Source organism: Netta rufina (genome assembly GCF_964035555.1).
Source record: "Netta rufina genome assembly, chromosome: 22".
NCBI classification, from domain to species: domain Eukaryota; kingdom Metazoa; phylum Chordata; class Aves; order Anseriformes; family Anatidae; genus Netta; species Netta rufina.
This window is the reverse complement of record NC_140146.1, coordinates 3131975-3152289: the sequence shown is the minus strand read 5'-3', so window position 1 is coordinate 3152289 and position 20315 is coordinate 3131975. Positions and strand designations below refer to the sequence as shown.

Here is a 20315-nt window from a genome sequence, read left to right as displayed (position 1 = left end):
TTTTTTTTTTTTCTCTCTCCCTCCTGTGCCCTGACTGGAAGGACACATTCCAAGAGCTGCATCAGAAGGGTTTATCTTATCACAGAAATCACCCTACAGTCTAATGTCATTTTTTTTTTTTTTTTTAAACAGTGCACTGTTGACTTCAATTGGGTTTATGAACTTAAAACTCTTGGCCTCCCGGTTTTATATGGTGCCCACAAGGACAGCTCAGTGGACATTCACATAGTGCCTCACAGCACCTTCCAGCCAGGAACCTTTACACACTTGGTAGCTGTTGATCTAATGACTGTATCTTAATTGAAATAAGGTAATCTTTTATGAGAAAGCTAAGGCGCAGGGAGGACATGTGATTTACCAGAGAGCAGGGAGCTGAACTGAGTCAAGTCGTCTCCTATCTGCGAGTCTCTCCCTGAGATCACCTCTGCTTTTACCCTCGTGGCACCCAGAGTCCCGTTTTGTACAATGCCCAAGCACCTAAATATACATCCCCCAAAGATAAAGTAATCCAGGAGCAGCGTGTGCCACAAGGTTAGGGTTTTTCCATGCAGGACTGCGTTGTTCAGACCTCTCTCTTTCAGCTTTTCCGAGCTGAAACCAAATCTCACGGCAGTGGAGGCTTTTGGGACAGAGGATGGAATTGAGCTGGGTTCCCCACAGCTTCCCCACTAACCAGACTCCTCGTTTGCTTGTAGGTCAAGGGCCACCTGGACTACATGAAGCAAATGGACACGATCCTGAAAGCTGTGGGCATTAAAACCAAGGAGTGTCGGCTGGAGGAGAAGGCTGGTGCCGGACTTTTCCCCCCTCCAGCCAAGAAATCGCAGCAGGAAGCAGGCGGCGAGACTCGGGAAGAGGAAAACACCGTGCAAGAGGAGGATGGAGCTGGCAGTGGCCACCGGTGCTGGGCACCCACGGCCAGCAGCAGCCTGAATTCTGGACACCTGAGCTCTGTGCCTGCTGACACAAGCAGAGACGGGGAGGTGGCAGCGGGCGCAGGCACAGATTGAACCTCTAGAGCTGGCGCAGACATCTCTCTCTCTCTTTCTCTCTCTCTCTCTGTCCCCAGCCGAATCCCCAGTCCTTCCTCTGCTCCCCGCAGGCCAGCTGCCACACGGATTTTGTCCAGCTCCAGCTGCACAGAGGCATTCCTTGGACCTGTACCCTCCACGACACGTGGATGCTGTGTGCTCAGCAGCAGGTGGGCTCCCCGTGCGGGCTGTGAGCAGCTGCGGGGCTGCTCTGGCTGGACAGGCAGCAGAACCCTCAGCGAGCCCACGCGTTAGCTGGCCTGTGTGGAGGTGAATTGGGGCTCTGTGATGGGCAGGGATGCTCAGCCAGCACGAAAAGTGCTCAGAAAGCACCATCCATTGCTTCCTGAAGGAGTATCAGCAGAGCTGGCGGAACTGCACCTGCACTTGTCAGACCCTTCTGAGGGCCCAGAGAGTGTCACTGGATCCAAGCTTTGGGAGCAGCTGCCCACGACATCTCCCAGAGATGAGAAAGGGCTGATGCCTTCTCGCTGATTCCCTCAGTGGTTGATTTGGATTTTGGTTTCCAGGTGCCCAGCTCTGCGTGTCTCAGCATCCGCGCTTCAGCTCTGCTAACCGGGAAGGCGAAAGGCTGAGGGCACCTGGCTTCCTTCCCCGTTCTGCTGCAGGTTTGCTGCCATGGCTTGGGCACTTTCCAGTCGACAGGAGGGTTTCCCTATCTGCGAGCTGAGGGTGATGAGTAGCTGAGGCCTCATTACTGTTGGAAACGTGCTGTGGGTCCCTAGGTGAAAGACAGCAGGAGAAGCAGAGTGGGCTTTTCATGATTTATTACTTTGTGAAACTTCATCCCAGGCTTCGCAAGCCAGCAACCCACAGAGGCTTTTGTTTTTGTGTCCCACACACATCTCCAGCCTCAAAAGCCCCGTCTAAACATATTTTAATTGGCTTAAAATAAAACTAATACTTGGCGTAGGATAAACACAAATCTGTTTGATTTCTACCTCCTTCCATAAAGCGAATTGGCATCCACTCTCTTCTCCCCCAGTCTCAGACCAGAGGGATGCAGCTTTATATCCCCTGCCATGCATCTTCCATCACATCTTCCCTAAAAGACCTTTTTCTGGCCTATTTTGCTGCCCAGCCCAAGAAAATGCAACCTAGCAGGGGTATGGCAAGAGGGTAAACCCCCTTCTGAGAGCACCTTTGTTCTTTTTTAGGTTAAGCCAAGTGCCTTTGTGTATAAATACTTGCCCACCTCCAGATCTGGAAGGCCTCATTGACTCACACGAGGGGAAACAGTGCAATCGCAGCTTCTGCTTTTGCTTCATGGAGTCCTCCCTCTCCCTGCTGCTGGTTTCCTACCAACCTCTCTTCTTTTTCCTGAGCTTTCCGCAATCCTTACCTTCAGGTTCCTCGGGCAGTGGAGGTGCAGCGCGGCGGCAGCGTGACCTGGCAGTGCTTTGGGTGTGGGGCCTGGCTCTTCCTCTGCCCCAGCCCTGCCACCGAGGAGGGCTCAGAGCTTCCAGATTCCGACGCACGATGGGCACGTGGCTGGGCTGGGGCTGTTGGAGGCAAGTCCTGGGATCCCCCAGGGGCCCGCCCGTTGCAGTCAGCTCTTGTGGTGTTGGCTGTAGGAAACGGGCACGATTCCTCTACTGGATCAGAAGATTTGTCCACAAGCAAACGCCTTCCCACAAAGAAGTAGCTCGATGAGAACGGTATTGCTGCTTCCTAAAATTTGGCTTGAAGGAGTTCACCAGCTGAAATTCTGAACAACTTCTGCTCGTGGAGGAAATGTGTCTGTGAACAGCTTTGTTCCAGGGTGCTGCTGGGTGCTGGCAGCACGCTCCTTTTGTTCATCTCCTGGAGCCTGTGTCTGCTGAACTGGTTACCTGAGGGACCGGGGAGTCCATCGCATGTTTTTCTACTCTGGTTTAACTGGAGTTACAGCCCATGTATGTTTTTATATAGAACTATTTGTGGACGGATGAACACATTCATCTTCATGCTTGATACCAGGACCAAGCTAAATATCTGGCCACAGATATAAGGAAAAAAATGTATTAAACAGTTTGATACTTGAACCTGTGATGAGTTGAGGTCATTTATCGTTGACCACAGGGCCAGCCATCAGCTGCAAGTGTGTTTGTAGCAAATAAATGTCAAGTTAGTCTTTGAAGCAAGCACTTCTTGTTCAGTTCTGGAGCATATGTGGGCAACGTGGAAAGAAAACTAATGAGACTTTGCCTGTCATGCAGCTTCTTCTCCTTGCATCGTGTTGGTTTGTCTGTGTGATTGGGGGCTTCAGGAGCACAACCAAAATCACGAGCTCTGAAGCAAGGCTAGTAGGGCAGGAGTTCAGGGAGGGCACAGCAACAAACTACCAACCCGACTCTGCATCTGAAAGGCACTTGAGGAAGAATTAGCTGCAAGCATTCACTGGTGCTTCTGTAAAGTGCCCGCTGGCCATGCTGCTCGCTATTCTCCCTGCTTATGGCTCTGAGGAGGGTTGAGGGGGGGTGGCGTTATCGTTTGGAAGTCAATATTCTGATTTAAGAACAGAAATGTCTGTTTTCTAATTGCATCATCTTAAAACTCGTGGATTGTCAAGAGCAAAGTACGACGGTCATGCCAAAAATAGGAAGCTGTAGGATGAGAGCTGAAGGGAAGCTGATTTCCTTACTACTGTCAGGATATCCAGAGAGCCACAAACAAGTCGAACACCCACACCCTTGTGGAATATCCAAAAGGCAGTGCTGAACATTTTGCATCAGATTTAATCCCCCGTAGTGCAGGCTGTTCACGATTAAACCGGATGGTTTCAGCGTGCTGCAGCTCGCTGCTTTCACAGGAAACTCTGACAGATACGGTCCAAATCGGGCGAGAGAATTAAACTCCAAGCAGACACGATGTTCTGTGGACTGAAGCAGCCCCAAACCCGTTACCCGTGAGTCACAGGATGTGTTTCCTCTTCCCTTGGTGCACCTCATGCACGAGTTAGAGGGAGTGTGCTGAGCTGTATGAGTGGAAGCTGAAGAACCTGCCCTTGGCTGAAGTGCAGGGAGACATACCGGCAAAAAGGTGCGAGGAGAAGCAACTCGTGGAGAAGGGTGAGGAATTGGTGAGTAAAAAGACAGAAAGAGGGAGAAACAAGGCAGATTAATCCAGCAGTAAAACGTGGCTTTGCGCTCTAAACCTACCCGCAGAAGTGCTCAGCAACAGCACCAAGGAGATGCGAGTTTCACTGAGGAAGGTATGGAGGAGCTCAGTGCGGGCAGGGAAATGCCTTGTGGTTGTCCTCCTGCAGGGTTTGCATTGTGCCAGGGCAATTCTACCTGGGACACCAGGCTTTGAAACTGTGCCTCCTCCATCTGCAGCCCCACAGACGGCCTCTCAGGCCACCGGCGTGCCGAGCTGCCGGTGCTGCAGCTCCTCTTCGTGAGACTCCGTGTCAAAAATATTAACCAAGCGGACGTGGGGGGCCAGGAGAGCCTGGGCAGCGTCAGCGGCCGGCGGGAGGCTGTGCTCGTCCACCGCTGCCCCGGAGTCGACGGAGTCGGTGTCGGCCTGCAAGGTGAGGACGTTTTTGAGGGACGTGGCCACGCGGGGCCCGCTGTTGGAGTTCCTCATGGAGAGGGAGATGGCGCTGGGCCGGGGCTGCCCCGAGCGCCGGCAGCAGGGCAGGTATTTGCCCATGGCTCTCTTGAAGTCCCTCATGAAGAGCGGGTAGATGATGGGGTTCACGGTGCTGTTGCAGTACCCCAGCCAGGTGAGCACGTCGAAGAAGCCGGCTGGGACGCACTCGCACACTGCCTGGCGGGGAGACACGGCAAGGATTAGTGGCATTTCCCAGACCATGAGCATTTCCCAGGTATGCCAGCATTTTTCCTTGCTTTTGAAGGGTTTTTCTCCCCGAGGAAACCGCAGCTTTCTGGCGAGACCTGCAGGCAGCTGAGCCTCGAGCCCGGCTGTGAAACGCTTTTGAAAAACAGCCCTTCCTGGTTAAAAAAAAACAAACAACAAAACGCATGCTTACCTGCGTCATGTTGGTGATGAAGAAGGGGAGCCAGGCCACGAAGAACATGCCCAAGAGGATGCCCAGCGTCAGACTCGCCTTCAGCGCCTTCTTGCTGTGCTTGCTGGCGAACCTCCTGCTCTCGCTGCCGGCCGGGGGCTGGCTGGGGGCACGGGGAACCTGCAGCGGGACACGGGCGGTGAGAGACTGCTTCACCCCAGGCTGGAGCCGCTGGCTCTGGCGCCAGCCTCCTGCCCGAGGGAAGTGGCATTTGGTGCTGCAAAAACCTGCAAAAAAACAGAAAAAAAGGGCTATTACTTCCCTTGTCACGGGGGCAGGAGGATGGCCCACGCCACAGTCCCTGAATCATAAAGCAGGCAGAGGAAGCAATAGAAACCCTCAACATTGAGAGGTTTTTATTTTATTTTCCCTTGTAAAATAGGGACTTTATCATTGAGATGCTTCTTGTACAGAAAAAGCCATCTCCGTCAGTGTTTCGGTGAGGATAAAGCATGCCCTGAAGAGGCATCTCTAGCTGCTGATAGAGCAGCAAACTAATTGCATTTTAAAAGCAGGAAGCCAAACGTTTCAGCTGACAAACACCATAACTAACCCATTCCTTTTCCCGTTCTTGCCATCCAAAATAATTATCTCAGCCCTCTGCTGTGATTAGGTGAGGCCTATTGCTGCTTCCTGCCCAAAAAGAGAAAAAATCCAGTTTAAAATGCTTGAAGGGAGCTAAAGCCCAAAGAAGGTTTGGGTTGTAGAGTCCAAAAACCTGGCATCCAGGGAGAAACAAAACAAAACAAAACAAACATTTTAATGGTATTGGCTGCTTCTCCTTTGATTCTCATTTTCCTTTTGAATGTCTGGTACATCTCATCATGTGCAGGAGGGCTGGCTGGGTCAGAGTTCTGGCTCCTTTCTTAAAAGAGAGAGAACAAGCTAAATCAAGGTATTTGAAGGCAATTAACTTTGTATTTTCCCTGTGGGATGTGAGGTCAATAAACCTATTACAAGGAATTAAAGCTGTTAGATTTAATAGCAGTTGCTTTCTCCTGGACAAATACAAACAACCCCAAGTGCAGCCACGTTTTGATTATAAAAGCACACGGCCTGGTTCAGGCAGGAGTCTCGAGTAAGGAGGTACTTTGAAGTTCCTATTGTAGACCAGGTAACAAAAATAGAAGCTGGATGTCCAAAATAAGGCGCCCTTCAGAATTCTGTACTTGCCTTTACTTAAACTTCTCCCCCAGATGTCTCACGCTCACCATGGCCAAGAGTTACGAGCCCAAAGTCAGATAAGATTAAACCCCCTGGGATGATGCTAGTCAAGAGGGAGACAAAACTGCTTTTATTTTGCACCATGGAACATTTTTGCCTTGATCTTAATTTATTTTGCTGCTCATAGTCCTGTTGTTCCTGTGCTCCATTGCTGGGACAAGGCATCGGCACCTCCAAGGACACCACAGAGCTGCTCTCATCCCACAGTGGAGGTGGATTTCTCCCTCCAGTTGCCAAATCCCCTCCCTGGCTGCAGCCTTGAGGCCATCCACGTCCCTGTGCTGGGAATTCAGGGGCTCATTCCTCTCGGTAAGCTTTGGAAGGTGCCCGGCTGTGCTTCCTGCACCGGCTGCACCCGCTGGGTTAATACCCATTTATTTACTGTCTTTTCGGCACCTGCCTGTACAAAGTTTTGCTTCCCAGGAGCACGAGAGACGATGCTGGTGGCCGGCAGCAGCAGCCTTGGCTCTTTGTGAATTGTGAGAGCAAGATGAGGCCTCCCTGCTCCTGTCCCACCACAAGTGCCCTGAGCACGTGGCTCAAACATGCAAACCCCATCCCCACCTGCATCTCGGGGCCGAGACGTGGTGGTGGCAGTTTTGGGGGTAATTGCTCCTTCTGGGGGACCCCACAACAAGGCTGGGATGGGGAAAAGCAGAGCAAAGTGCTCAGTCTTAGCCCTGGCACACATCTGGGGATTTGCAGGACGGGTGAGAGGAGCTCCCAGGCTGCATTTGGGAAGCCCAGGTTGCATGAAGCGTTTCCCTGCCCTGCCTGCTGTCCTCCTGGAGGGGACACCGGGGCTGTTTCTCTCCCTTACCTGTGCCGTGACCTCGTCGGAGGTGGCGGTGGCCACGTTGGAGGTGAGGGAAGCCACCTGCACGGCTTGCTTGCGGGCTGCCAGGAGGATGCGGCAGTAGGTGAAGGAGATGGCGGCGGAGGGCAGGAAGAAAGTCAGGCAGGAGGCCACCAGGGCGTAGGGCAAGCTGACCACAAGCCGGCACTGCTCCTCGTCCCCCCGCGAGGTGATATTCGGGGAGCGGACCTCAAACTCCAGCTTGTGCCAGCCCATCTTGATAGGCAGGAAGGAGGCCAGCGCGGCCAAGGTCCAGGCGGCCAGGATGAGCCAGAGGGCCCTGCAGGAGGTCATCCGCAGCTTGTATTTGAGGGGGGAGATGATGAGCAGGTAGCGGTCCAAGCTGATGACGCAGAGGTTGAGGATGGAGGCGCTGCAGCACATGACGTCGAAGGCGTACCAGAGGGAGCAGAAGTCGCCCCGCAGCACCCAGCGCCCGTAGAGCTGGTTGAGCATGGCCGGGGGCATCACCACCAGCCCCACCATCAGGTCGGACATGAAGAGGGACACCAGGAAGTAGTTGGAGGTGTTGCGGAGGGAGCGCTGGGTGACGATGAGGAGGATGAGGAGGAAGTTCCCCGCCGTGGTCAGCAGGATGATGAAGCAGAGGAAGGCGGCCAGCCAGCTGCTGCCCACCAGCAGCGAGCGCTCCCCCAGCACGCTGGCATTGGGGGACCCCAAAGCACCCTCCATGGGGAGCCGGGTGGCAGGGCTGGCTCTGCAGCTCTGGGGACTCCCTCCAGCTGTCACCTGCGCTAGGTGATCATCGCTGGAGCCAGCCCCAGGGCGAGAAGTGCCACCTCTCTCCCTCTCTCTGCCCTCCTTTCCGCTCTCCTCCTCTCCCTCTCTTTCCCCCGCTCTCTCTTTTCACTGATAATCAGGGCAGAGAGACGTTCCCAGGAGCCGACCAGCAGCGGCAAGGTTCCCCTCCCCGTTACTCACAGCCAGGCGTTTCCTCATCCCTGCAAATCCCCCTGCGCTGCTGGGTGCTGGGGATGCTCCGGATGCGGGGATGCTGGAGATGCGTGGGGTGCTCTGGGCGTCAGGACACTCTGCGATGCTCCAGATGCTCTGGACTGGGGGATAAGGAGGACCACGAGATGCTCAGGATGCTTTGGACCCCCCGACGCTCAGCTTGTGCCTCCCAGCTGTGCTTGCCCACCCACAGAGCTCTGTCCCCTGGGGCAGCGGGGCTCCACTGAGCTCCTCCGTGCCCGAGCTCTGCTGCTGCAGCGGGAGGCAGCGAGGAGAGGCAGAGCAGCCCTGAGGCAGGCACGGGGATGCTGCCAGCCAAGATCGCCCATGGAGAGGAAGATGCCACACGCAGGAGTGTGGGAAGCCGCCCGGAGGTGTCTGTCCCCTGGTAGAGGTGCATCCAGGGCGCAGGGGTGTGTGTGTGTGCCTGCAGGTGCCAGGCAGCCTTTTACCTGCTGCTCTGGTGTGCACAGAGAAGGATGCAGAAATGCTGATTCGGAGGAGGTGGGGCTGGAAGGGGGGAGAGGAGGAGATGAAATGAAATGAAAACACAGTCCTAATGGAAACAGGGATCTGGTCTAAACTCTGTGAAGTGGCAGCCAGAGTTTCCCTCTCTGCCAGCACCGTGCTCTGCATCCCCTCGGCCGCTGCTTCTGCTAACGTGGGAGCCCCCCGTGTTCTCTTTGCAGGTCAGCAGCAATCTGCAGCTAAGCCCAGCAGGCACCGCCGAGCATGGGCTTCCATCCCCTGTGTCGGCTGATAAGAGACGAATTTTGCATAGCCAGATAAAGAGCAACAAAACCTGCATTCAGCACCTCAGAGCTGCCCTCTCAGAAAGTGGCCAGAGGCATGCAAAGCACTTGCTGGATGGATTTCTAGCCATCCACAGCCAGGGAGGGATGCCAAGGGAAAAAAGGGCTGCAGCCTCGCTCAGACAGCCAGGGGTCTTGCCCCTCCACTCTGGTTTTTTTGGGGGCTCAGTCTTTGCAGGGGCAACCCTGGGTGAACCCAGAGCAACTTGCCTTTTGGCAGGCGGGAGGCAAGAAGTCGGCAGACCCAGCATGACCTGCTGGCTTCTCCGTCCCTTCTCCTCATTCAGAAGACACTTCTGAATATTTAAGTGGTGTCAGGCACCCTGTACTACCACCTCACCTTTCAGAGCCAATACCTTGGGGTACCTGGCAAAGCCTGATATCTTTTTATTTTTTATTACTGGAAGGTGTTTTTTTTTGTTGTTGTTTTGCTTTGTTTTGTTTTGTTTTTGTTTTCCAAAGAAAAGCTGCAATTTCTGATGGAGGAGACCAGTGCCAGCGCCACTGACCCTGGCACAAACCGGAGCTGTGGGTGCACCCCCACTGCAGTCCCAGGGTCGGACAGAGCCAGCTCTTGTCGACACGCTTCCCCTGGGAGGATGCTTCTGGGGATGCACGGGTGAGCCCCAGGCCCTATCCCACTGCCCCAGCTGCCTGCCCCAGGCACAAATATGCTGCGATTTTGGAGAGATGTGACATCTCTGCATTTACCAGCACCAGAGCATGAGTGAGCGGTGAGGAGGAGCCTTTGTCCCTCATGTGCTGCCAGTTGGAAACTCGAATATGAGCGCAGGGAATGAACAGAAATTTGTCTCTTTACCAAGATCTAATGTTCTAATCCCCTTTCCAACAACTTTGTCTTGCTTTTCCTAGGAGATGAATGGGTGATTCTGGCCTGGAAACCATCTCTGAGCAAAGGCTAGGGGAGACACAAAATGGGGTTCACCTCTGTGATTACAGCCCGTGGCTCCCCCAGGGTCTCTGTGTCAATCCAAACCTAGAGCATCTGATGCAGGTCTGGAGGCTGCACTGGGAGGCCTCTAGGGCATCCTAGGGGACACTGGGTGCCACTGGGAGGCTTCCAGAGGGAGCTAGAGGGCACTGTGTAGCCCTGGTGGAAATGTGCAGGATCTAGTGTGGCACGGAGGGCCTCTGGAGGCCTCCAGTGTGCCCTGCAGTGCACTAGAGAGCCCTGCGAGGCCTCCAGAGACCAGTAGATAAGAGGAAGGGGCCTTGGGAGGCCTCTAGGGTGCAAGAAGAGGGTCCCAGAGCACCCTAGAGTGCACAGGAGTTCCCTGGGAGGCCTCTGGGGTGCACTGGGAGACCAGAATCGCATGCTAGAGTGTCCTGGGAGTGTTGGGAGGCCTGCTGGGGACAGTATAGCACAGCAGAGGGCACTGGGGTGGCTGTAGGGGGCTGTAGAGGTCACTGGAGTGTCCAGCGAGCCCTTCAAGGTGTGCTAGGGTACACTGCAAGGCCCTGCAAGGCCTCCAGAAGGTCCCAGAGAACACTGGAAGGCCACAGGAGGCCTGGAGGCTGCACTGGGAGGCCTCTAGGGCATCCTAAAGGACACTGGGTGTCACTGGGAGGACTTCAGGGGTAGGTAGAGTGCACTGTGTGGCCCTGGTGGAAATGTGGAGGATCTAGAGTGAAGCAGAGGGCCACTGGGGGCCTCCAGTGTGCCCAAGAGTGTACTAGAGAGCCCTGTGAGGTCTCCAGAGACCAGAAGATAAGAGGAAGGGTCCTTGGGAAACACAGAAACACAGATTTTAGAGATTGGAAGGGACTTTGAAAGATCATCTAATCCAATCCTTAGGAACACCTAGATCAGGTCACACAGGGATGTGTCTGGAAGCGTTTTGAATGTGTCCCTCTTGTGCTGGGGAGCCCAGAACTGGGCACAATACTCCACGTGTGGCCTCCCCAGGGCTGAGAAGAGAAAGATGAGCCATGATGTTACAATGCCCAACTGTGGCTCTGTGCTGGTCCGTGAAATTACACGGCCCTCCTGTGACCCTGTGCCAGGCACTGATGTTCCTAAGTTTTACTGAGACTCTGTTGCGTTGTGATGGCCAAAGGCCCTGCTGTGAGGCTGTGCTGGGCCATGACGGTACAACTCCACGCCGTGACTATGCATGGCCGTGATGTTACACATCCACACTGTGACTTGGTCCTTGGCCACGATATTACGATGCCCCACAGTGATTTTGTGCTCGGCCATGAGGTCAGAAGACCCGCTCTGACACTTTGCAAAGCCATGATGATCTAACGCCCCGCTGTGACTGTGCTGGGCCGTGAAGTCACAAGGCCCTGTAGTGACACTATGCTGGGCCATGATATTACAACACCCTGCTCGTACTCTCTTCCAGGACATGATGTCCAAAGGCTCTGCATTGACTCTTCTGGCTCATGGCATTACACAGTCCCACTATGAAGCTGTAGCTACTTCACAAAGCCCTGCAGATCCGTGGTGATACAACGCCCCACTGTGGTTGTGTCAGGTTGTGATACGACAAAGCCCTGCTGTGACGCTCTTTGGAGGCATGATGTTACAGTAAGTACTGCGCTGTGACACTTTGCTGGGCCTCCTGTCAGTCTGTGGTGGGCACTGATGTTAGGAAGCCCCACTGTGACCCTAAAACCTTGTCGTAGTGTCACAGTGCCACCCTGTGATGCTGTACTGGGCCATGATGTTACAAGACCCCACTGTGACTCTGTCCTCTGCCACCAAACACCAAACTGGGACTCTGTGCTGGGGTACGAGGTCAGAAAGCCCCTCGTGTGGCACTGTACTGGTTTGTGATGTTACAATGCTCAATTCTGTGCTGTTCTGGGAGGTCACAAGACCCTGCTGTGATGGGCTGTGATGTTACAACAACCTGCTGTGACTATGTGCTGGGCTGTGAGGGCTCAAGGCCCTTTTGTGACTTTCTGCTGGGCCATGATGTTACAATATTGCACTTTGTGCGTGACCATGATGTTACAGCAACCCACTGTGACGTTGTCCTCGGCCGTGATGTTACGACACCGTCGTGCAACTCTGTGCCATGGCATCGTATCCAAAGGCTGTGACTCTTTGCCATTCCATGATTTTACAAAATCCCACTGTGAATTCGTGCTGGGAACTGAGGTCACAAAGCCCAGCTTTTACACCGTGTCAGGCTTTTAATATCCTCTATGACTCTTTGCCGAGCCTTGATGTCACAAGGCCCTTCTGTGACACTGCAGCCCTATGATGTTACCTACTGTGATTCTGCGCTGTGCCACGAGGTCACAAGGTCCTGTTGTGACTTTCTTTTGAGCACTAATGTTAACAAGGCCCTGTGGTGACTTGATGCTTGGCCATGGTGTTACCACGCCATACTGTGACTCTGTGCACAGCCATGATGTTAAAAGACCCCACTGTGGCTGTGCTCAGCCATAATATTACAGCACGCCACTGGTGTGCCAGGGCTTTAGCTGGGCTCAGAGCCCTTGGACACCATCTCCGTGGTGGCAGACACGTCTCACCCCGCCTGGAGCCTGTCCTGCCTCCCTGTGCCTGCAATCTGCTCCGGGAGCCTGGTGGCGTGCAGTGCTGTGCTCTTCTGGTGGCGCTACAGGTGCATTGAATACCACAGCTTCTCGCTAATTGCACCCGTCCTACACCAGAGAGAGCTCAGGCCTTGCTCCCAAAGTAGTTTAGAGCCTGACACACCTTCTGGAAGACTACATGCAACTGTCAGTCATGTTGGTGTGCGTGCTCTTAACTTCATGTGGTTCTTGGCTCTCTATCTCTCCGTTTTCACAGGGCTTGTGGCTTGCTAAGCCTAGCTGTAGGCCCTTGCCTGTTTTTTTTTTTTTTTTTTTTTTAATATAAAATGATCAGATTTAAAAAGTGATCAGTCTTTAGAAAAAAAACAAATGAGATAAAGAACTATGGAGGAAGCACAATAGCACATTAGAGGCCTGTAAGTTGCTCCCGATCATAAAAGAGTTTAACAGGAAAATATTATTTAGAGCCAACTCCATAAACACGTTTACTCTCTAGTAAAGCTCTAAATGAGATTGTTGTTTATGTCTGAGCTGCTGCCAGTTTTCACCGAGGCCAGAAGGATTCCAAAAGGTCAGCCATGAATAGCTGACTTTTTTCATGACAAGTCATGAAAAGTGAGACCAAATCTGCACTTGTAGGGGTTCTGCAGGTAAACACTCCGTATGTGTCAAACACAGCTTGTTTGACAGTGCAAGTATAAATAAATCTAAGCTCCTGAAGAGCAGGGAGTAGAAAGTACCCTTCCCAACTTGAGAGGTTATCCCATAATTTCCAGCTCTGGTGTTTCTGTGGAATTACTAGACTAGCTGAAGTTTGGTAGAGCATCGCACAGAATTGGCTTAGACCCCCTGGAGACATGGCATTTTCTGGAACTCAGAAAATGAGAGACATGTGCATGCTGGAGTTTTCCCTCCAAGGGATTCAAAAATCAGGACTGTCAGTGCACAGGACCCACTGACGACTTTACAAATGTGAGTGTGGGTGGAATCCTGATCACACATACTCAATATGTCAATATAATGGTGTTTGTGATTGGCAGTTCCTCAGTTAATCATCCTTCAGACATCTCCTAAGCCTGGGCCACCTTGCCCATTCCTCCGAGTACTTATTTTGTCTCTTCAGGTGCCAACCTATTTGCCAGTAGAGCCTGCCGGGTGCTCTTCCAGTGATGGCTGTGCTCTTGACCCACTCTGCCATGGGTCAGTGATGCCCACGGAGCACTGGGCTGTGAGTAACCCAGCACCTGTGGCTGTGCAGCAGCATTTGGTCAGCTGTACCCGGCACATCCTCTGTACATGGAGTGAATCAGCCTGAGAAGACAATTAGGAAGAAAGCTTTGGTGGTGGTTGTAACCCTGCAAGCTGTGGGGGTTCTGGGATTGAGAGGGCTGTGCCCTGGGCAGGAAATTCTTTAGAGCAGTGTTTGCCCTCTCACCTGTTGGGACACCATGGCCCAGGTGAGTGGGGTTGGAGAGGGAAATCTGATGTGCCTCAGTGGTCAGTTTTCAAAATACACAAGAGGAAGAGATAATTGTCCTGAACCGAAAATGGTCCTAGATTTGCTAAGACTATGAAGGTGCTCTCAGTGTCCTTCTAATTTCCTTCTAGTAGGGAATGTGGACAGCAGCACTTCCTAAACACAAAGGACTAAGGTTGCCACAGGCTGTGTGGAAGACCATGGAGTTTTGCTGTAGCTTGTTGCCCTAAGACTGCCTGGATTCTTGCAATTAAAATTAGCAATATCAGGGATCATAAAACACGTTGAAAGGCCCTAATGCTGTGTAGGTTGATTCTTTTCATGGGCAGGTTTAAATACTTGCAAATAGACATGAATTGACATCATCCTTTGGCTTGGTATATTCCACGGCAGGCAGGGGAAGGAGAAAGGAGGCAGTGCCCTTCTTGTCAATTCAAGGAATCGTTTCAATATCTATCTTTGTAATTTTACTGTGATTATAGGATGTGACTTTATTACTCAGCTCCGGTTACCTCTCATCAAATGTTAAAAATCAAATTATATAACTTGAGTTTTGCGTATGCCTATTGGAATGAACCTTTACATTAGTGAAGAAGCGAATGCAGCACAAGGATTCACACAAATTATCAGAGCACATACAAGGTAATGGACAGAAAATCTTAATCACAGTCAACCGTGGTACAAAGGAAACGAGTTTCCGACCTGAGTTGCAAGGGAAACAGTTATGAAAGGGGGTTCTGGGAAAATTGCTGCTCCATTTTTAGAGAACTCCCTCAGACACAGTAGGGCGATTGGCTCCGGGGCAGACGTGTTGTGCAGCAGAGCTGGGGATCGCAGCGTGCAGGGCTTTCCCTTCATGCAGGGGAAGGCTCTGGGGAGACCTTATAGCGGCCTTCCTGTACCCAAAGGGAGCCTAGAGGAAAGGTCGGGAGAGACACTAGGAGGGCACCCCAGAAACCTGTAAAACCAGGGCCCAAGGGGACTGAGAAACTCTCATTAATAGTCCATGTCTGCTTATTAGAGAATAAGAGAAGATAAATATCCACGTGCTATTTCCATGTTTCTGGATAAGATTGAAAGCCACAGAGAAACAGATTTGTTGCATTGCAGCAAATTGGGGGTTGTTATCTTTAATGACAACCCCTGTAATGCGTGCGTTTTAATTAGGTGCTGCAAGAAGCAAGATGACACCGTGGATGTGCTGACACTCGGGCACACCCTGCGTTCATCTGCTCCAGAGCATTGCTCCCCTCTGAGGATTGCAGTCCCAGGAGAACTGCGTGCTCAGCAATCAGCTCAGAACTGACTGGCCACCAATCAGTGCAAGAGAGCAACTTCTTTAATCGATTATTAATTTGCCTGCTTCCAAGCCATGGAATCATAGAATCATTAACGTTGGGAAAGACCTCCAGGACCATCTTTGCCCATCCATTCCCCACATGGAGGCTTGGTTTTGGATGCTGTTAGAACTAAGACCAATGTTTCCTATTTATGTGCCGGAGGCCGCAGTGATTTTCTTGCCTGTCTTGGCCAGTTTCTGAAAGTGGGAGAGAGTCATAAACACCAGTATTTGCCTGGGTGTGACTGTCCTGCTCTTCCAAGGAGTAGATAACTGGTAGGCCACTGAAGGTTTATTGTATGCCTATAAGGAGTTTAGGTTAATGGATTACCAAGCAAGTGCTGTGTGAAGGCTTTATAAAGCTTATTTTTTTTGCACCGGGGAGATAGCGCTCTGACAACTAGAGCAAATCTGAGAGACACAAAGGAAGGACAGTGAAATACCAAAGCAAGAGAAAATATATTCAGGCTAGGAGAGGCTACACTTTGCAGGTGCTATGAAAGGCTTTCTGTCCTTTACAGTCCTTATACTCCTTTCACTGGTGCACAGCTCCCAGGGAGTCTATGTCCAGGTGAGTTTTCTGCCTTTTTTTTTTTTTTTTTTTCAAGTTCAGTGATATATTGTTTGAAGAGTTATAGCTACAACAGGAATGTTGAACTAAATTAATAGAGCTGATTTTTTTCTTTTCTCCAGATTGTTGTCTGACATCATGTCCATGTTGCTCAGTTTTTCTGTCTGTAAAATGTTCCAGGTGTTTCTAGCATCGTGCTTCACCAGCCATATCACTGCTCTGATATTCCTGTCTGGGTATTCCCAGATCTATCTGCACTCACCCCTAGAACCAGTTTGGGAGATTCCAGTGTGGTTGCATTGTAAATGACATCCTTGGAGTAACAAAAGGGCTAATATTATTTAAGCAATAGTTGATTCTCTTTATGTGTGCACAGTAGGTTTTGAAGGAGTGAAAAAATAGTTTCCAACTTAAGGAAAAAAAAAATCAAATTTCCACTTGGAACTGTAGAAAATAACCAAATGAGGATAGCTGTTTCTGGTTGAGGTAAAAATGTACAAAGTTCAGCTCTGAAGTTGTAGCTCCTCTTTGTAATTCAAATGCTCTCCTCATTAATCACTACATTTATATTTTCTCTGCCTCTTATAGGACATGACACACATGTACTGTGCATGTGTGTTGCACTCTTTTCAGCTGGACTACTTAATTTCCCTGATGTCTGACTAACTCAGTGCACAAAGTTGGCTTATATACTTTTCTCTGAAAAATCTTTCCAAGACTTTTCTTCCCTTTCCCATACTATGTCACAGAAAGCATTGATTTAACAAAATGTTTGCAAGCCACAAGCAATATTTATGGGATTTTGTAGAGTGTTTTTAAAGGCTGAATATCAGTATCTAGACAGTTCCTTGCACAGATCTTGAATTACTGGGATGAAAATTGGAAGAGGATGGCTAGCTAATTGTGGAATAAACCCAGAAAAACTCAAGAAACAACCAACCAACCAACCAACCAACCAAACAAAAAAAAAACCACCTAAAGTGCTGGCTTAGACTATTTCTGTGATAAAATCTGCTAGTTCAGCAGAACAGCACGCACTGTTACCTTGGAGAGAAGACGCTGCTCAGACTCAGCTCTCTCTGACACACTTTTCTCTTCTGAGATGGTGTTGATACTTTTGTTTGTTTGTTTTGTTTTATTTTGTCACCAGGACATAAATGCACCTCATAAATCTATCTCTCATAAATGTTCATCCTTACTAAGCAGTGGTAATAAGGATAAATCCTATGCGAAAGGACTGAATAAAGCTCGCTTCACCCCTTTCTGCTTTCTCTGGAACTGTTCTCATGGAAATTCTTTTTTTTCTCTGTTTTGTGTTTTTAGAGTCTGCATCTGATAGTTGAATTTAGAGCTGTGTTCTAAATAATTAACTTTTCACAGGCAGCCAGTCTGATAAACTATTCTGAGAAAAATAATAAATTAATTGGGAGTAGAAAAGAGTTTGACTTGTTAAATAAATGCATGTCCATGGTTGTTTTTTTATTAGTATTCTTCAACCAACACCTCTCCCTCCCCCCCAAAAAAAAACCACTCTCACACAACTGAACATCAAGCTAATGAGACTATGAAGCAAAAAACATTTGATCGTATGCCATAGCAGGCTCAATTAAATTCATTTCTTTGAATATGTAGGTGTCACTTGATCATACTTCTGATTATTTCTTGTTCATTAAACAAGGATAAAGCAAATGCTAAATAACAAATTGAAAATGCTTATTCCTCTTTTAGGCCAGACTGTGATTGCCTACATACTAACACAGATTATATGTATTTAACAATTGCAACACGTTCAATTTAAGTTTATTACCTCAACAGTGATTCTCTTGAAACTGTGAGGGAATGGACGTTAACAGACACACAGGATCAAACAGTATATAGCATGGAGTAATACTTCCTTATTGAAAAGTAATACTTACACTTCAAGCCTCCCAAAGCTTTGGCATGATCTTTGAGTCAGAAGCGATGCATTTAGTTTTGCTCAACTTGTGTTCCATAAATCGTATGGACGAGTTTTAAGTTCATGGAAACTTGCCACAGTATCTTGTGATGAGCAGGTTCAGCTCTTAATGTTGAATGCGCAGGAATTTTCTCTGTTTTGAGCATGCCACGTGACAGCCAAGACTTGAAGTTCTCTACTAATGTATTAGAAGAAAGAGTGAACAAAATAAATCTCCATTCACATGCATTCAGCTCATGATTTTGTAAATCTCTATGACATATCACCCAATCACTTCTTTTCTAGGCTGACGTTTCTCAATCCATATCCTTCTATCTTAGATTTTATGTGTCTCTCTCACAAGAGTGGGAAATGCATTAATTGTGCCTCCATCCACTGAGGTGCTTAACAAAAACCCTGACAAGCCAGCCAGGTCTTCCTGCTGCTCTGAAGGGTGTATGTATTGAATTGCTGATCCCTTTACTTTCACTGAGCACCCAAATTTCTTTAAGCTTTGTTCCAACATTCCCTTTTCCCTATAGTAGAGGTATGTGGAGAGAGCTTCCAGTTTAGCAGTCTTCAGTTGAAATGGAATACATTTGCCTAAGGGCTAACTCCCTGATGCCTCTATTCTTTTTTCTTCTTCTTCTATCTACATAGGATGGCGACTTGAAATTCTCCCTTGAATCCGTGAAGAAGCTAAAGGAGCTCATGGATGAGAACAGAAGCATTAATCCTCGCATGGTGGTTTCAAAGACTACCTATTCTCCATGCAACGAGAAAGATCTTCCTGAGGAGTTCCAAGCTGTGTGTAAAAGAGAAGATGCACCCATGATTTTCGAGAGGCTGAGTATGTAGTTCATATTGGATGATTTCCTTTTTTTTTTTTTTTTTTTAATCACATTTTTCAACCTCAAATATTGAAATTGTAGCACCACTGCTATGGTGCTTAATTGTAGCCTGTGCAGACCACGCTGTTGTAAACACAAAACCCACAAAAGTTTCTTCCAAGTAGCTGTGTATTTCTGGATACCCTAAAAGAGGTGTGAGATGTAGATGAGGTGAATTAGTCTTCAGCATTTTGTGTCTCCGAGGCATATGGAGTGATTCTTGAGCCAGAGTTTATACATGTATATATATAATTTTATTATGTTTTATTAACTTACTGTCCAATACAGTGGAAACCTTAGGAAGAAATGCTGCCAATATGACTAAAGCTGTGATTCTACAAGCCACTTTAGCCACTTTAGCGGAAAAAGGTAGCATCCTCACCACCCTCCCACAAGATGCCCTGCTGTTCTCTTGTTTCCACATGTTACCATTGTTCTCCTGGTGATTTCAGGTTTGATCTCATTATTTTAAGCAAGATTTTCTCAAGAACTAGTTTTTCTTGTGCCAACAATAACTTCAATGACATCAAAATTCATTGAACAGCAACAGAAAGGAACCTCTCAGCCACTTGATGTGTGGCTCTGCTCTCCAATATATTGCTTTGCTATCCCAGTGAAACACTTTCTTTTCTCTCTAACAGGCATGGCTGTCAGAGACGCTGATTTGTGCGAAATCTGTGCCAATGCTGCCTGCTCTGGGTGCTTTTGAAAAAGGATGAAACAATCCGAAGAAGATGTGCCAAGTTTGTGCATTTGTGTTGCAAGATCACATACTCTCAAAAATCAATATTTAGTCTCCACCTTCACTATAGACAAACTGAAGCTCTTGGCTCACGTAGACATGCTAGGGGGAATCTTGAAGTAGATCAGGTAATACCAACAGGGCAGTTTTGGCAACAAGAAGACTAAGCCTTATCTGAGATGCTGAGGAAGCATCGGCTCACCCTGAGCTGAGCCTTTTCCTGAGCTGACTGCTCTCCCTTCCTGAGCTGTGCCTCTGTCTACATGAGCTGTGTCACGCTTGACTGGAGTGAAAATTTTCTGGGTTCACTGTTTTGGCTTTCACTATTTTATCTGGATTGGAACATGATGGGTCAAACTGAGTAGTCTTCTCCCTTTTAATATTTAAATCTACTTGTGATCTGCCTTCTCCTACACACATACCCCTAGCAGCATAGGTTTATAATCTTTTCCAGCACATACTATCCAATTGGTTGGATAAGTGCCTGTGCCAATAGGTCTGCATGTGGTATGTGTACGTTTGTAACAGAACTGTAGCATGCAACTTGGGGACAAGTTAGAAGTGTTTAGCTACACTTTCACACCCAGGAAATTCTCCATCTGTTACTTGTACTAATAGTTTATTGCCAATTTATGGAATAGAGGTGGACAAGCACTGTAGCTAGTAACCTTTTCCTCATAGTTATATAGAAGTTCCCTTCTTTCAATGGATTTTCCTGTTTGTTAAGTCAACATTGACTTGACGGGATTTATGTTTTTGTCATTTTATTTTGTTGTGTGGTGTGTGTGTTTTTGGTGGCAATATTGTGAAGAAAGAGTCTGCCCATGTTTGTATGCTACTGTACATGAAATAAAAGCTCATGACAATTTTGTGTTTTTTTGGGGGGTGTTTT

At 49.2% G+C, this 20315-nt stretch overlaps 3 protein-coding genes across 6 annotated transcripts in view; 2 read left to right on the top strand and 1 right to left on the bottom strand.

Moving 5' to 3' along the window:
* Nucleotides 1-3286, top strand: part of TMCO4 (transmembrane and coiled-coil domains 4) — a 43459-nt gene extending 40173 nt beyond the window's left edge. Inside the window, exons 15-16 of one of the 4 annotated variants that reach the window (XR_014619061.1) lie at nt 696-1201; nt 1384-3286. Coding sequence is in view for 1 of the 4 variants with exons in the window: in XM_084300109.1 (XP_084156235.1) it covers nt 696-1010 (315 nt within the window). In the remaining 3 variants the exon portion in view is untranslated. Of the gene's footprint in view, nt 1-695 lie in introns of all 4 variants that reach the window. The other 3 variants (XR_014619062.1, XR_014619063.1, XM_084300109.1) reach the window with 3 other exon arrangements.
* A 727-nt stretch (nt 3287-4013) lies between these two features.
* Nucleotides 4014-7840, bottom strand: HTR6 (5-hydroxytryptamine receptor 6; the record flags this gene model as incomplete). Its single annotated transcript, XM_084300138.1, has 3 exons — nt 4014-4805; nt 5029-5187; nt 7112-7840. 3 exons carry the CDS (start codon nt 7838-7840, stop codon nt 4386-4388), a joined length of 1308 nt encoding a protein of 435 aa, XP_084156264.1. The 3' UTR covers nt 4014-4385.
* Nucleotides 7841-15780: 7940 nt separating this feature from the next.
* On the top strand, nt 15781-20015 carry LOC311217802 (guanylin-like; the record flags this gene model as incomplete). The annotated part of the gene is made up of 3 exons (XM_084300110.1): nt 15781-15855; nt 18452-18641; nt 19323-20015. 3 exons carry the CDS (start codon nt 15781-15783, stop codon nt 19388-19390), a joined length of 333 nt encoding a protein of 110 aa, XP_084156236.1. The 3' UTR covers nt 19391-20015.
* Nucleotides 20016-20315: the final 300 nt, after the last annotated feature.